General features: G+C 35.5%; 1 protein-coding gene across 1 annotated transcript in view; it reads left to right on the plus strand.

Moving 5' to 3' along the window:
* The window catches only part of ITGA8 (integrin subunit alpha 8), a 111169-nt gene that overhangs the window by 42982 nt on the left and 52380 nt on the right, over window positions 1–15807 (plus strand). Inside the window, exons 15-20 of the mRNA XM_030264613.4 lie at window positions 818–925; window positions 8353–8408; window positions 8962–9116; window positions 10259–10396; window positions 10821–10888; window positions 11941–12088. Coding sequence (XP_030120473.4) covers window positions 818–925; window positions 8353–8408; window positions 8962–9116; window positions 10259–10396; window positions 10821–10888; window positions 11941–12088 — 673 coding nt within the window. The remainder of the gene's footprint in view (window positions 1–817; window positions 926–8352; window positions 8409–8961; window positions 9117–10258; window positions 10397–10820; window positions 10889–11940; window positions 12089–15807) is intronic.

The raw sequence follows: 15807 nt of genomic DNA on the forward strand, positions 1-15807 counted from the left end.
GTATTAAAATATCAGGAAAGTTAGAAAACTGTGATTATGTAAGTTACTGTAAATAGTATTGCTGTCTTAAAAAAACAGAATTTGGACACATATTTGTTATTATTTTTCTTCTAAACTGCTTGCAGTTATAAATTATCTTATCACTTACTAACAGCTTTGGACGGATGGTTTCTGTCACCAGAATTTGTATATTCATGTACTCAGCACAATTTACTGGTCATTATTCCTGGTTTACAAAGTCAGTTGTCTCCAAGAAATTTCAGACAGAGTTTACTTCATTATTGGCCCAAGGTAGTATACACCAACTTCTACTTTAACCACATCATTTTTATTTTTTTAAGAGTCTTGAAACAGGCATAGTACATTGGAATATATCATTATTAATGGAGACAGTAGAAAATAAATCTGCAAGATGGCCAAAGGACTGCTGTAAAACCCAAAAAGGCAAACTCTGTCCATTTGAGAAAACTCAATATGATGAAATGTGTCTGATGTCAGTCCTGGGACACGTCTATTGCTTAACCATAGGGTACTGTTTCTGTGATGTGTTAACGTGAGGTGGTTTGTTTTGGTTTTGGTTTTTTTGGGGTTTGTTTGTTTGTTTGTTTGTTTGTTTTGTGAATCTCAGTAGGATTCTGATGGGGAAAAAAAATAAAAGGTAGTTTTGGCTATGAGCAGCATTATAAAATTGTGTTCTCCCAAGTAACCCTACATATCTGGCTTCTTTTCAGCCAACTCAGTTCAGTGTTTTCTCTGCTGCAACTTAGGTACTAATGTGCTCCTTCTGAACATGGTGAACCTTATTTCTGTCCCCCAGAGCCAGACCTGTTGTGACAGTGAATGCTCATCTTATTCTGAACCCCACGATTGTGAATCCAGACAATAAAACCTGTCAGCTCCCCGGCCCTCAGCTTTTGGTAGCCTGGTAAGTCCATGATTACTCAAAAAATATCCTTATCCTCTTTCTTGAATAACTTCCTGTTCCTTAATTTTATTTCAACTCTTTGTTGAACATGTTCAAAGTTCAAAATGTTGAAACATGCTCTGAGCACAACAAAACCACCCTCCACAGAAATCTTTTTAGCATTTTCCAGTACTTAGCAGATTGTCTAACTAATTGTGATAGGTAAAAGTTGAGTCCTTTGATACACAGAGTCTCCTTCTGCATAGGAGGATACTCAGTGTCTCCTGGGCAAGCTGCAAAGTTATGTGCAATGTTTAGATGAATGAAACACGAAACAGCTAAAATGGACAAAACACATAAAATGCTTAAACATACATCATCTGTTTGTTGACAAAATGTAGGAGTGAAAGTGATGCAGAGCTGGTGGGCCAATCATTTTCTCTTGGAGAAAGACAGATCATAGTCCTTTGTGGAAGAGAGAAGATATCTGGCTGGCCATCCTGAGAGAAGTTCTCAGGATGTTGTTTATGGCTGTCTTTGGTCAGAGGAAAGTTTTTTTAGCACATCACACAGGACAATGTTTCAACCATCCCTAAAAGAGAAACCCTTACCCACAGTAGCATTTAACTTTGAATAGAAAAAAAGAAAAAAAAAAAAAAGAACATAAAAAAAACCTTGGAGCTAATTAAAAAATTTAAGATCAGTTACAAGTACAAAATGTTTGCAGGGTATTTGGAGGCTATCTAATAGCACATAACACCACATGAAGACACATTTACTTCACTAGAAAAAAGTCACTTTGAAAGGACCCCAGGAACAGTTGATAAAAGAGGCTATTACAAATACATAAGATACTGTTTAAAAGTGGAAATCATAACAAATGAGGAAACTAAAATCAAAACAGAGAATAAACACGTGCAAGTTGAATATAAAATGGTAGTAAGTCTTGCCAGAGTGACTGTGAGGAACAGATTTCTAGGATGTAAAAACATTAGAAGCAGGAAACCTGCCAGCACATGGGCTGGACAAAAACAATATTAAGGTATAAAGGAGGACTCCAGAAGATAACATGAATGCAGAAATTTTGCACTGCTTTTAAGCCAAAGATAGTCAGAGGATTTCCTCACATTAGAGACATTCTTTACAAGAGATGAGTCCTAAAAATCATCTCAAACGTAAGATGCAGAGAAAGAGTCTTAAGAATTAATTGATAAATATGCACTGTAAAACATAATCATAAGAAGCAGTTCATTTAAGAGCCATGGAGGCTCTTGAAGGAACTAAACTCTGATACACTTAAATCAATAAATATGTGGGATTACAAAGCATCTGGGATGGGGTTGTCAAGAGATTTTCACTCTTGTGCTGTTCTTTTACACTTTATGGAACTTCTCATATTTTTTATCATGTTCCTCATTTCTACATCCACGGTAGAAAATTGCCCATCTACAGAGCTATGTAGAAGGTACTTGGTGAACTATGCAAACCCAGAACTTTACAAGCTTTGGCCCTTCTGGAATTTTTTTGATTCAATTATCTTTTAACACTTGGTGTAAAAATAAATTTGAAATACAGACACTTGGCTGAAGCATGTTCATTGATCCAAATTATGTTGCTTCACAACTCCAGATTATAAGACTTTTAAAAAATGTTTAATTTCTTAATAGAAAATATTTTGGAACCTTAACAGTTAACAATAGGTATTGGAAGAAAAAAGGTGGGTTTTGTGCACAAGAGCAAAAACATCTCTATAAAAAACATTCTTGCTCTGAGATATTGTTTAGAAAAGGAAGGAAGAAATGAGTAGTCCTTTAACATATTTTTTTGTTTTATTTACTTCTCCACTACAACGAGCTAAAAGAAGTTTGATTCATATCTACAAGGGCTTTAATAGGAGCATAATTTAATTTCTGTCTGCTTTATTCTAAAATAATGTTCCCTAAAGATTTAGTTCATGTTATGAAATAACTGAAGAACAGCTGCTATTTTCCTCACTGTGATTTTTTTTTTCATTAGTTGATATAAGCTTGTATTGTACATATGAAAACAATTAGTAGGGGAACTCCAACAGGCAAAGAATTCCTCAATCCCATGGGACAGATTTCTGTATCTCTTAGCCAGCTGTGCAACTTGTGTAAAACTCTATTGACTGACACTGCAAAATTAGAATGAAAGGAAACCTCCTACCAGAAAAGTTTCAGGAAGTGTGTGTGCATGAATAATGTGGATTATTGTAAGTTTCCTAGTACTAGGAAAATATTATTTCTGCCATGATATAAATTGCAAAGCTGAAGGAGCAGAGGAAACATGCACAAAAAAGTCATTTTTATGCACAGCTCAAGGAGAATTTTCCTGAACTTCTAGAAGAATATAATTAATTCTCTGCTGTTTGTAAAATGTGTCTGAGTTCCCAATACTAGCAAATCTGTAAGAAATTCTGCAACTTTGAAGGTACTAAAGAATATGGGAAAAGCTTTTTTCCCCCCTAAGTATGAAAAACGCAAGTTAATATCTGTAAAAAAAGGTAAATAAATACTTTCATTTTTCAAAACCTCTTTCTACATCATATGATTTATTATGTTCAAGATTGAGCTCTAGCTGTCAGGAGGCCTAATTTATCTATGTATTTGTGTTTTTATTACCATTTGAGGTCTAATTATCCACTAGCTACCTCATATATTTGTTCTTAAATTGTATCTACAAAAGTTTTTTACTCACCTCTCACTAATTTAAGATGAATATTATCAATTCCATTTTGTAGAGGAGCAATATGTCAGAGAAGTTACCTGACTTACCACAAGTTGCATAGAAGTGTCCAATCATGAGAAGTCAATTTGTAGTATATATTATAGAATATATAGAATATATTTTATATATATTTTTTTATATTTCTATTTTTCTATTTGTAGACTATATTTTTTATTTTTAAGTGTTTTCATGTTTGGATGTCTGATTTGAAATGTGCCATGTAGGCTGTCCACCTTCTGTAAAACCAGAAGCAGAGAGCTTAAAATTTCTGATCTGCAAGTTCCTACTATCAAAAAAAACTTTGAAAAAAAGTGTAGTTCCTTTATCTCCAAATTTCTTGCTATTGAAGTAGTAATAAAATATTCATGATCTTGTTTCAGCTAGATTCAGTAAATGAGACATTTCTACTTTATATACAGCTTTAAAAAAAGCTGTATATAAAATTCCTATCAAAGATGTAAACCCCAAAATAATATTTCAACAGTTAATAGCTGCATAGATTAGACTGTGTTTCTACTTTTGCTCCTTTCTACTGCTGGTCTTTTCTTTTCTTTTCTCATTGACCGATTGAAAGAGGATGTGATTGGTGCCCCATGGATATGGACCTAGGGGCCATTGCTGAGGTGAATTTGTGTGAGATTTTCCAAAGACTGTTGGCTAGCCTGGCCCATGGGTCGAATAGCAAAGCCATGTGGCCAAGAGTCACAGGATGGACACCTCACTCAGGGGTGCTCAAAGAGGGGCAGGCAGGTGTTGTCACTTGAAACCAACACGACTGAGTTGCTGTACAGGAGACCTTTGTGCCAGGTTTTAGCTTCAGTAGCCCTAGGGACATCCAAAGGGCAGTCACTTGTTTTATCTAGCAGCCCAAGTGCTCCTGCAGCCTGGCCATGCGATGTAGCTTAGCCATGAGATGCCTTCAGCATTAAAACTCTCTGTTGCTCACCGGATTAGACTTTGCCATAACAAAATCTCAAAGCAGGGCAAGTATTAGAGCATCATAATAGAAGTGTATTGACTTACTGTGGAGTCTTCCCATTCTGAGGAGGCTGTAATCTGATTTTAAGACTCCTCCCATGGGACACCTGCTGAAACCCCAGGGCCCTGGGTCTGCTCCCCCTTTGCTCTCTCTGCTCTCTCTCAGCTCGGGGCTCTCTGGGCTTTGCTCAGACTCCCGGGCCTCTGCTCCCCACGGCACAGGGTGGGCAAGGCAAGGGAATGAAATGGGCTCCCCTGCTAACAACAGAGACTTGTCTCGTCTGCTCTCCCTGCTTTTGCCATTCTGGCCTCCCTGGATCACGATCCTCACTGTAGCCACATGCTGCTACAACTTACTTTTACATACTGTACTTCAAAAATGAAACTATTTTTAAAAGGTCGTTCATCAGTAAACAATAACAGCTTCTTCCCTTCTGTGGAGATTTGTAACCTTTCAGGTTGGGTATCAGCCTCACACAGAATAGAAGTCCATAACATTAAAGTCTATAACATTAAAGCTTACATTGCCTTTCTGCAATTATTCTGCATTATCCATTCTTTCTCTCCATCTGCAATGCAGAGTGCTAAAGAAATTTTTAGCAATGACAAATGACATCTGGTATGATCTGCTAATGCCTTGCTTTTCACCTTCTGAAGTAAGTTTTCTATTTTTTTTTTTTTTTCAGCTGCTAGAGTAGGCATACCAAAATAATTTCTTTCTGGTACTAAGTGCAGTCTAGAAAATAATTTACATGGGTAACTAACTTTTCCCCACTGCTGGTGATATTAGATAATTTTATTAGGGTTAACTTTTGAAGAGACTGCTCCCATCTGTGTCAAGAGTAGTTTTGAAGAAAGGAATATTTTCAAGTTTCTTGTTCTTGTGAAAATAATTTCTGCCTGCCTGAAAAACATAAAATTCTTTTAAAGAAACTGCTTTGTCGCCCCGAGATTGTCAGGAAAAGCTAGTGTGTTCAGATTTAGGGCTTTCCCTCTATTTTGTAATTGCATTCAAATACTATTCAAAGCATAATGTCATAGTGATGACAGACACAGCAGAATGAATGTGATGTGGGGATCTCTTCAGAGAGATTGATAGCACATATAAAGTTTGTATGCTTTATGATGATGGACTACTTCCCATTTTTTTCTTACTTGCTGAAGTTTTCTTCCTTTGATTGTTAATTGTGTTGTTTGGTTGATTGCCCCTACAAGCAAGCTCAAAAGCTCAGCTATTTTCTTTCTTACTGTTCCTAGGAGGCAGATCTCAAGTCTCTATAAATTCTTTCTCCTGCCCTCTTTTGTGGTCTGTCTTTCCATCTGCTTTTCTTTTTCTTGATGGTAAAACATCCCTCAACATCTCCCCAGCATGTTCTTGTTGAAATGATGAGCGAATCTAAATTCATCTAGATTTGCAATTGAAATCTTTAATGTCTTAGCACTATTTCTGAGCTAAATAACAAAATCACAAATGTGTGGTGGAATTTTGCTAAAACCATAGTCTTTCCTCTTGTGTGGCCAGAGTGTGGGAGATTATCCACTTCAGATTTTTGCTTTTTTTGCTCTGCCACTCCCCTTTTGACATGCTCTGCCTGGAGCGGAAGGAGTAAATCTTGACTCTTGCAGTAATATTTGAGAACATGATTTCAGTTATCAAATATGTGTTATGAATTATTCTGTTCATTGCAGTAAATAAAACATACACTGAAAGTTGTTCTGTTTAACAAGTAAAGCATTCCAAGCAGCATTTTTGAACACAACCTTTTTTCAAACATGATAGAGCAAAATTTATATGACTCCTCCAAAGCCAGATAAGTGAGTTTAATACAATGGCAGCTCTTGAGTTTACATTTGAGGACATATCATCTTACTCTGACATGTGAGGCCTGTGAAGTCTGATGTCTAAATTGCATTCATGCAATTGCATAAGATTTCCTCATTTTTGTTATTTTGTTCTTGTGTATTTGGAAATAATTGGTTCTTTCTGTATTGACTCATAATTGTAAAGAAGTAGGAATATGAAAAATTTGCACTTTTTACATGGACTGGAATGACTATTTGAAGGCTACAGTTTAGCAGAGATTAATGGCATTATGGCCTTCATGTTTCTCAAGAAATAATGAAAGAATTATCCATTAAGGTCATGAGAGTGACACATATGCCAGACGTGGCAGTTTCATTACCTCTGCCAGAGGAAACAAACATGCAATTGGAATGGAATTATGGGTTGGTTTAAAGGTTACGTTAGTGGTTTTGTATCCACTCTATGGGAACATTATTATACAGTATAACAGTAGTGAGGAGATCAATATCAATGAATAAAGCAATTTTTATTTGTTTAACTCAAGTTGATTTTAATGCTGAGCTGCAATTTGTTGTCTGTATACAAACCAAAACATTTTATGAAGCTATGAAAATTTTCAAGAATGATTGGTAACCAGAGACATTTGCAAGAATCTTTCACCTGAGCAATTTTGTTACATTATACAGGGCTTCATTAGGAATTATGGTATGCAGAACTAAGTCTATGACAGTAGAAATCAAAAATCAAGAACATCTTTCCAGTGACAGATTTCTTGTTTTGCAACTTGTCAGAGAAGTACACTCTGCTAATTGCATCAACAGGCATAATTAATGCTATTTCTCATACCATCCAGAGTAATTCGTGAAAACTTTTTCAAAAGGCAATTCAGTTAAACATTTATAAAACTTGCATAGATTCCTTCTAAAGTGAAACTTGTCTATAATCGTTACTTTTTTAGGGTTTTTAAAATTATTTTTAATGTAAATTAAAAGTTCAGATTAGAAGGTATCAGCCAATGCAATTATAAAAGGCTTTTCCTAACAGTTGTTGAGTATAACTGCAAATCTGTTGCCAGTCTTACACAGAAATATTTCTTATGGCAAAGGACTCTCCTGTGGCTGAGGTGACATTTGTATAATCATTACAGTTGTGATGTGAGTATTTCTAGGTTCAAAAGAGCTTGCTCCACATTCAGAACAGGCAAATTAAAAACAATTTACTTATGTTGTGTTGCTTTTTGTAGAATGCATTGGTTTAGCATACTAGATAAAGAACATGAATCACCAATTTCTCTGTGCTTTGATTTAAGTCATGTAAGTGCCACTTTCTGCAAAACGTAACAAATTAAATGCAATACAGTTTGGTTAGTCTGCTGCCAGAAAAATGGTAAAATTTAGGTTTTATATTTGGAATTAATTATAGCCTGCTGAAATCATGAAAATCTTACAGTAATGCCAATGGAACACATTGGTATCCTGAGTGTTTTATTCTGCTGAAAAACAGCTTGAGCATTGACAACATGCTCTAAGATTTTTCTGATTTGAACATGATGAAAGGATTTCTGCAGACAGCCTCTTACAAAGGTGTTTTTCTAAACTTCAGCATAAAAAAATCCAGCTTTGGCAATAGTGTCAGAAAGGTCATCTCCATGGACTCTCTCAAGAACTACAGGGACCAGAGAATCTTCTCCATTCCTTTGCCAGGAGGTATTCAGAGACTGTCTTCTGTGATTATTAGTGAAGTCTAGGAGACTTCCTGATGTAATTAAGGAATATCATAGGTAGCTAGATACAATTTCAGTTAATATCTTTTTAAGCAAATGAAAATAAAACTTAAAAGATATGACTTGGGAACTGCTGATTCCCAGATCAGTCCATTTGCTGCTAATAATGAATTACTTCTCCTTTTTAATATGTAGCTTTACTGTAAGAGTCTGCGCAGACTTTGAAGGTCAAAGTATTTCAGATGAGATAGGTAAGAAATGTTTTCTATTCCTGTAATTTACCTGAGTCCTGCTCCATGTTAGATGTATTTTTTTCCTACTCTTGGGAAGACAATAGGAGTAAGATCCTCCTAAGACAAGAAAATGCAGTTTAAAAAAAAGATATATATATATATATATGTATATATATGCGGGGGGGGGGGGGTGTAAACGCAAACCTTTTATTTCTCACTTAAAGGATTTTTTATTGACTTTAAGCCATTTTCTAAATAAAAGCAAGAATTTACCTTGTTGGAGAATGTTCTGCTTTGGAAAAATAATAAATTAAAGGGACAGAAGTCCTGTACACATATGATCTGTCAATGAAATAAGAAAGCTTAAATTACACATCTGGCATAATTTGGTTTAAAACCTAGTGGTTTTTTAAACAGACAGGCACTTTAAGCATGGATTAGTTTTTCTTGGAAGACTTGCTTAGGTTCATTAATTATAATACAGAATGAATTCCTTACTTTTATCTTTCTGTTAAATCCTTCTGTTTAAGGATACAAATAAATAACTAATTTATTTATTTGTATCCTTTAGTGCTGAAGGGTGAATTGCAATTAGATTCATTGAAACAGAAAGGAGCTGTTAAGAGGACCCTCTTCTTTGATTACCATCAGTCACATCACTACTTCTCCATTGTGATAGAAAGACAGAAACAACTCCATTGCCAGGACTTTCTTGTTTATCTCAGAGTAAGTAGTTTAAAATATTTTGGACTTTCATCGTTTCAGTAGTACCAGGGATTTAAAGATAATAAAAATAAGTCACTGGAAAAGGAAGGGTAATTTCCAAAATTACAGAAATGGGATACAAGATAGACTTCGTCTGTATTCAGTATGTCTAGAGGATACCACTACCTTGAAAAAATACCCTATGTAAATCTTTCACTCATCTTTTGTCAATATAAGTAGAAAAGAAAGACTGATTTTGAAGCGTGTAGAATTTCTCTGTGTAAAAATATATTTATTTCACACTCTTCTGGAAATTCTGATCAAATACTGCATCCTCTGATATAAAAATGCAAGATTGCTTTCCATTTTTGGAATCAATTTTTTTTTTAATATTCACAGTGCAGTAATAAACAAATCATGTTAAACATCATGCCAATTCAGGTTCAAAAGATTTTAAAGGAATTTTACCAGAAATATTGGCCTAAAATATTTTAAAAAATATTTTCAAGATATTTTAGATTTTTTTAGAAAAACTAAAACTATGAAATTGAAGTTGTAAAGGAGAAAGGATCAACATTTCCTCACTTGCAGGTGGTGTTACCTCATGCAATTTAAGTAGATTATTTCAAGTCTGATCCAAGAAATGCAGTGGGAGGTAAAATGGAGAAGTTTCAAACACTATGTAAGGACATAGCTAGACAATAAAGGTGGTTGAATTTATCATTGCTAATTCTTAAAAATTCTTGGTTATGGTACAAACCAGCAATATTACCTCCACAAATCCACACATGCCCTACCTCCATTTCAAAAGGCAGGGGAGCAGTAGCTGATAGGAGTTGGTTCTGTGTGTCTCTCTTAAACAGCTTCATTTTAGGCTAATGCTTTGAAAAATTTCTGAGTCTACTCAGCTCAGCCAGCTTCTTCCAGATGTGGGGCTGTGGAGACAATGTGTTCTGGGCATTCCAATTACTGGTGAGTCTCTTTGCTTTCCTAATGACACCATGCGCAGCCAGAATTTGGCCACCTTCTGTCAAAGAACCATGTCTTTACCTTCAATAAAGACTACATCTTTACCTCCAGAAGTCTGAATCTCTTACCTTACTACACCAACTGAAATAATCATAGTAAACTATTGGTTTTTATTATGTGATTATTATTCACAGGATGAAACAGAATTTAGAGATAAATTATCTCCCATCAATATAAACTTCAATTATAGTTTGGATGAGTCCAGTTTTGAAGATAGTTTGACTGTGAAGCCAATACTGAACTATTACCAGAAAAACTCACTCGCAGAGCAGGTATGAATTTTGCATGTCAGATTTTCTGTATATAAACATGAAAGCATTTACAAATATTATGTGTGTCATCTTCCTTAAAAGAGAATATTAAAGTCAGACATTACATGACAGGGATTTAATTAATACAAAATGTTGATTGAATATAAAAGTAGAACCAAATTGTGCTCATAGTTTTGATTGACTTCTAGAATATGTAAGCCAAGTTATTATGGGATAGGGCCTGATGATGATATTGTTCTGCTAGGGACATATTTGATCATTTGAATAGTCTCCAACCTCTGACTACCATGTGAAAAGGAACTTACAGAAAGAACAAAAATATTCAATTCATTAAGACACTTAGGTTAGCAATATTTAATGAAGGGATTTGGACTTTGAGGCATGTACTAACTGTATTATATTTTTTTATTTTGCAATGGTACAGGCTTACATTCTGGTTGACTGTGGGGAGGACAACTTATGTATTCCTGACTTGCAACTTTCTGCAGTGCCGTAAGTTAAATAAAATACTAGTTAAATAAATATAAAGATAATAATATATTAGTATAATATAATATAATAATAAATATTATATTAGTTAATAAAATATAAAGTTAAATATAAATAATATATTATACCATATATAAAAAGTCCAGACACTGCTAACTGTTGCAACAGAATGAAGTATGTAGAACAAAATTTTGTTCTTTACTGTAGCTAATCACTCTTACCTGATTTCCGGATTTTAATTTGTGCATCCATTTCAGCTATAAAACTAAGAAATGGAGAAATATACACTCGCAAACCACATTCATGGTGTTTAATGGTTATCATAGAAAATATAGTTTGCAGGTGGTTTTTTTGAGTGGTTCTAGTTCTCTGAAAAGCAAGAGATGATACAAATTGATGTTCATAGGAAGTTTCAAGGTTTTTTTATTTCAGTGTGCCAGTGACTTTGAACTTGGACACAATTCTCCTGAACTCAATACACAGTGAAGTAAATTAATCTCAAAATAAAATTTTCAAAACATGGCAACAGTTTCTCCTGTGGAGGGAGAAATATGCCAAGCTGGACAAGTGGGGAATGCCCCAGAGTGACCTGACTCTCATCAGAATCAGTCTGAGCTGTGAAACAAGGGTACAGTGCTGTTGCAGGTCTCAGGAGAATTTATGTCATTGTTTGTATTACAATGGACATGAGGAGAATACTACCACCTTTGTGTCCTCCAGAAAACAATGCTGATGAGACTCTTGTGGCAAGTGATTCCTCCACTAAATACTTCTTGCTGTTTAGAAAGTAGTCAGGCTCTGAAATTTGTACTAGTTACTTTCAAGTTTTGTGATAGTCCATTTTGGCCACAGTGGTGTTTTCTCTTAACCTCTTTTCTACCCAGGTACTGGTATACTTTTTCATGCAGTCATTTTTGTAGAAAATGTTATATTTTGTGTTCACAGATTGTTTTCCAGAACAGATGCTCTGAGAGCAAAATGTCCTTCTGTTTTATTCATATGCAAATCCTAATTGTGCATGTTTTAACTCCTGACAAGTAGTATGTTTTGTACAGGGATACAGATCAGCTAATAATTGGAGAAGAAAACTGTGTCATGCTCATAATAAATCCAAGGAATGATGGGGAAGGAGCCTATGAAGCTGAGCTACATATAAAGATTCCGCCTGAAGCAGATTACACTGGGGTTGAACGTAACAACAAGGTAAAGTAAAATCAAGATGTTAGTGATAATAAAGCAGACAACTGAGAACAAGGATAACCTATGCAGGCTGTACCAGCTGAAAGCAGCACATAAAGAGCTTCCTTTCAGGAAGGGTGATTCCATCAACTCTCAGCTATCCTTGCTGACACAGCCCAGGGTAAAGATAAATCATGCCTCCAAAAGATGGGAAGGACAGGACACCATTCTGTTCAGACCCAGCTCAGGTTCAGCTCCTTGCCATTAACTAGTTTATAATGACACAAATACTGTCACATTTCTTCTAGGAATAGAAGTATTCACATAATTCAGATTTTGAATCAGTAAACAATATCAGTAGCAGAAAGTAATATTACCAAATTCCCTTAGTGCTTCCAACCCAGGACCCCATCGTCCCAGCTCCCAGCCAGAGTTAAGGAGCCCTGCTGACCCCCAGACACTTAGACATTGCTGTCTCCTCTCACAGCACACCAGTGTTTTACCATTATTAAGGGTGTCCTAGTCTCCAATATCCAGAATAGTTGGACATTAATTGCAGTAGAAGCTTGATAAAGTTGCTTTCCCTTGTTGTCAATTCTTTTATGTTATGAATGGATCAAAAATGCAATTAAAGTAAAATGTGCCAGTGTTCACAGAAGGACTAATGTTGACTGAAGTCCTGCTGAGCTGTACTGAACATGCAGTGTTTTTCCTTTTTGAGTCTGTTTGTTTTTTTAAGAGCAAAGATGAAACACTATCCTGCAAACAAGCAGAGTGTTCATGTATTCTGTGTTGGAGAGCAAGTCTGAATTGCCTCATCTGCACATATATCTCCCAGGCTGTTGCAACATGAGCCTGCTTTTTTCTGTTAGTGCCTGGAATGTTCAAAAGGGCCTCAAGGGTGAGAGTGGGAGAAAGCAAGTTAATTTCCTTTCTGAAGGCAGATGTTTTTAAGGAAGTTGAAAGTAACTTACAAGGTATTTCCTTATTCTCTTTCTGTCAGTGACTTTATTAATGGGCTTTTAACCTAGTTTGAAAAAAATTACAAGAAGTAATACTGTCATCAAAGATCATAAAAATTCTCTGCAACCTCACATCTCAGAAGTATGTCTTAAAGACACCAGCCTTTTCCTACCGCCTGTTCTCTTAGCAAAGCCTCTGTTTTTTTGGACTGTAATCTACAAAACTAAAGTTCTCTTTAATATGCTACAAATGGTTCCCTTTTTCCTTTGTTCCCCTTTAGAAATCTTTCACTGTTCTTTTGGATGTTACCAAGGTGTCAGAGAAGGCACTAATTCCAAAACCCAAACATGTATTAGCACATATGTATTATTTGAAGGACCTGAGGGTGGGAGCAGACAGGAGGCTGGACATGAGTTGTCAAGGTGCACTCCCAGCCCAGAAAGTCAAATGTGTCCTGGGCTGCATCAGCCTTCCAGTACCTGAAGGGAGACTAAAAGAAAGACAGAGAGAGACTTCTTACACTAACATGTTGTGACAGGACAAGGGAGAATAAATTCAAACTGAAATAAAGTAGGTTTAGATTAGATACTAAGAAAATGTCTTGGCTGTGAGGGTGGTGAGGCACTGGAAGAGGTTGTCCAAGGAAGCTAGAGATGCCACATCCCTTGAAACATTTAAGGCCTGGTTGGATGGAGCAATCTGGTCTAGTGGAAGGTGACCTGTCCACGACAGCAGGGGGTGGAACTGGATGATTGTTAAGGTCCCTTGCAATCCAAACCATTCTGTGCTTTGGACCAGAGAGAAATCATTCTGAGCTTTTTATGATTTTAGGAAAAATTTAGTTTTATAGTGCCCACACAATAGACTCATGGAGAAAGGAAGGAAAGAATACATAGAACATCCTGGTGCTTTGGAAGAAATAAGAGAAGCTAGAATGAGTTGAGAAGGAGTTTTAAAGTTAGAATATTTTTTCTTTTGAAGACAAAATTTTAAAAACCCAGTAAACACAATACAACTACTTCATTATTATCAGATTTTGGGGAAGATAAAAATGCCTTTCTGACAAATCCAATTCTGAATCCTTGTAGATTTATAAAAACCTGCCTTCCTTTTCTTCACATTTACTTAGCTCACTCCCACATATAATTTATTTCACATTATTTTTTTTATACTTCATTCAAAAAGATGTCATCATATTCTTTCTGAGAAGGATCAAAACATTAGTCCTACTTGCTACATAACTTTCAGTGTCTTTCTTTCTGCATTTCAAAGACCATTTTCACAAGGATTACAAATGACACTGAAACAAAGTTTATTCTTCCTGTTGTTTTTAAATGGTAAATGTATATTTCTTTAAACTATGTTTTTTGCAATATTATGGTTCCATTAAGTAAACTAAAATATTAATTTCTATGTGCATTTGGAAAAAAATTGATGCTGTAAATTTCTTCTAAAATCTTCTGCATGTAAATTCTTCTGTTACCAGGATGACCAAATTCTTAGGTAATATTATCAATGAGTATGAGTATAAATGAGAGGAACTCAATTCATTCAACTTACAGGGTTTTGAGCAATTTGAACTGCCAAGATAACAGATGAAATTATCATCCTGGATGTAGTAAACACTGAGGTATATGGAAAAAAGGTCTGCAGGCACTTTTTGAGACAGGGACTACAGGTGAAAATTACAGTTTTCATGTCAGTTGTAGCACAGTCAGCATTTCAATTCTTATTTTTATGTTTGTGTTGTATCCTGACAATGGGGCATCTGATTGCTCCTGCAATATACCTAATTTAATGCAAACCAATTTCAGCAGACAGGTAGATTTATGGTAGAGCCTATGGCAATCATGTTCTTAAAGCTCTGCCTCTAGGATTGCATTTCCTCTTGGTTGCATCCATGTTTACAGTCCTCTGTGTAGCTGTTTTTCTCCAAAGTGCAGAATTCCTGGTATTAAAGCAGAGATAAGATTCTCCTCAGAGCCAACAAATCAGGTAGACTAAGATGAGAATAAATTAAATTGAATCAGATGAATAAATCACTTGATACATTTCTGATGGAACTGAAATATCTGTAGAATCAAATAATTCAATTACACTGTCATAATTTCAAATTGACTGTATTCATAGAGGATATTTGTCTATTGTGGGGCTATTCTGGATTTAGTCTAGATAAAAAAGAAACATACATTAGGTGCTTAATAGAGAAACACCTTAAGTGCCTCCTGTCCAGCCCTGCTTTTTTTTCTTTATTTCATGTTAACAATGTATTGTGTTATTCTATATAATTTGAATTACACTTAGAAGCTGATGACGTCAAAAACTTAACTGAAAATTCACTTGCCTTCTCCCTCCTCCCTTCAGCTTTATGCAATATAGTGTCTGACCTGCCTCAGTTGGCATTATCTTCTTGTCTCTGACCTGATTCTGTAGAATATTGCACACAGACTGTGCAACTGCATAAAAGATGAACAAAATTTTGCAGAAATGTGATCATATGCAAGTGGAGATGCAAGTGAATATGTGTAAACTTAGAGTTTGAGGTCAGGGACATGATTTTGGAGCTTCATTGATTCCTGCAGATGCTGACACTTCCTTCAGTCAAAAGCTGAGGATTGAAATAGAATGACTTTAAGTTAAATCAAGTGTGTTTTTCACCAGTTGTATTGTGGAAACACTTTGAAGGTTCAAAAACCAGGTAAATAAGAAAATTACCACAGCTTCACTAGTTCCTGGAAACCTTTTGGCTTGCAGTAACTGTTCATATGCAGTGGGTGTGA

The sequence above is a fragment of the Taeniopygia guttata genome, chromosome 2, assembly GCF_048771995.1.
Source record: "Taeniopygia guttata chromosome 2, bTaeGut7.mat, whole genome shotgun sequence".
Taxonomy (NCBI): domain Eukaryota; kingdom Metazoa; phylum Chordata; class Aves; order Passeriformes; family Estrildidae; genus Taeniopygia; species Taeniopygia guttata.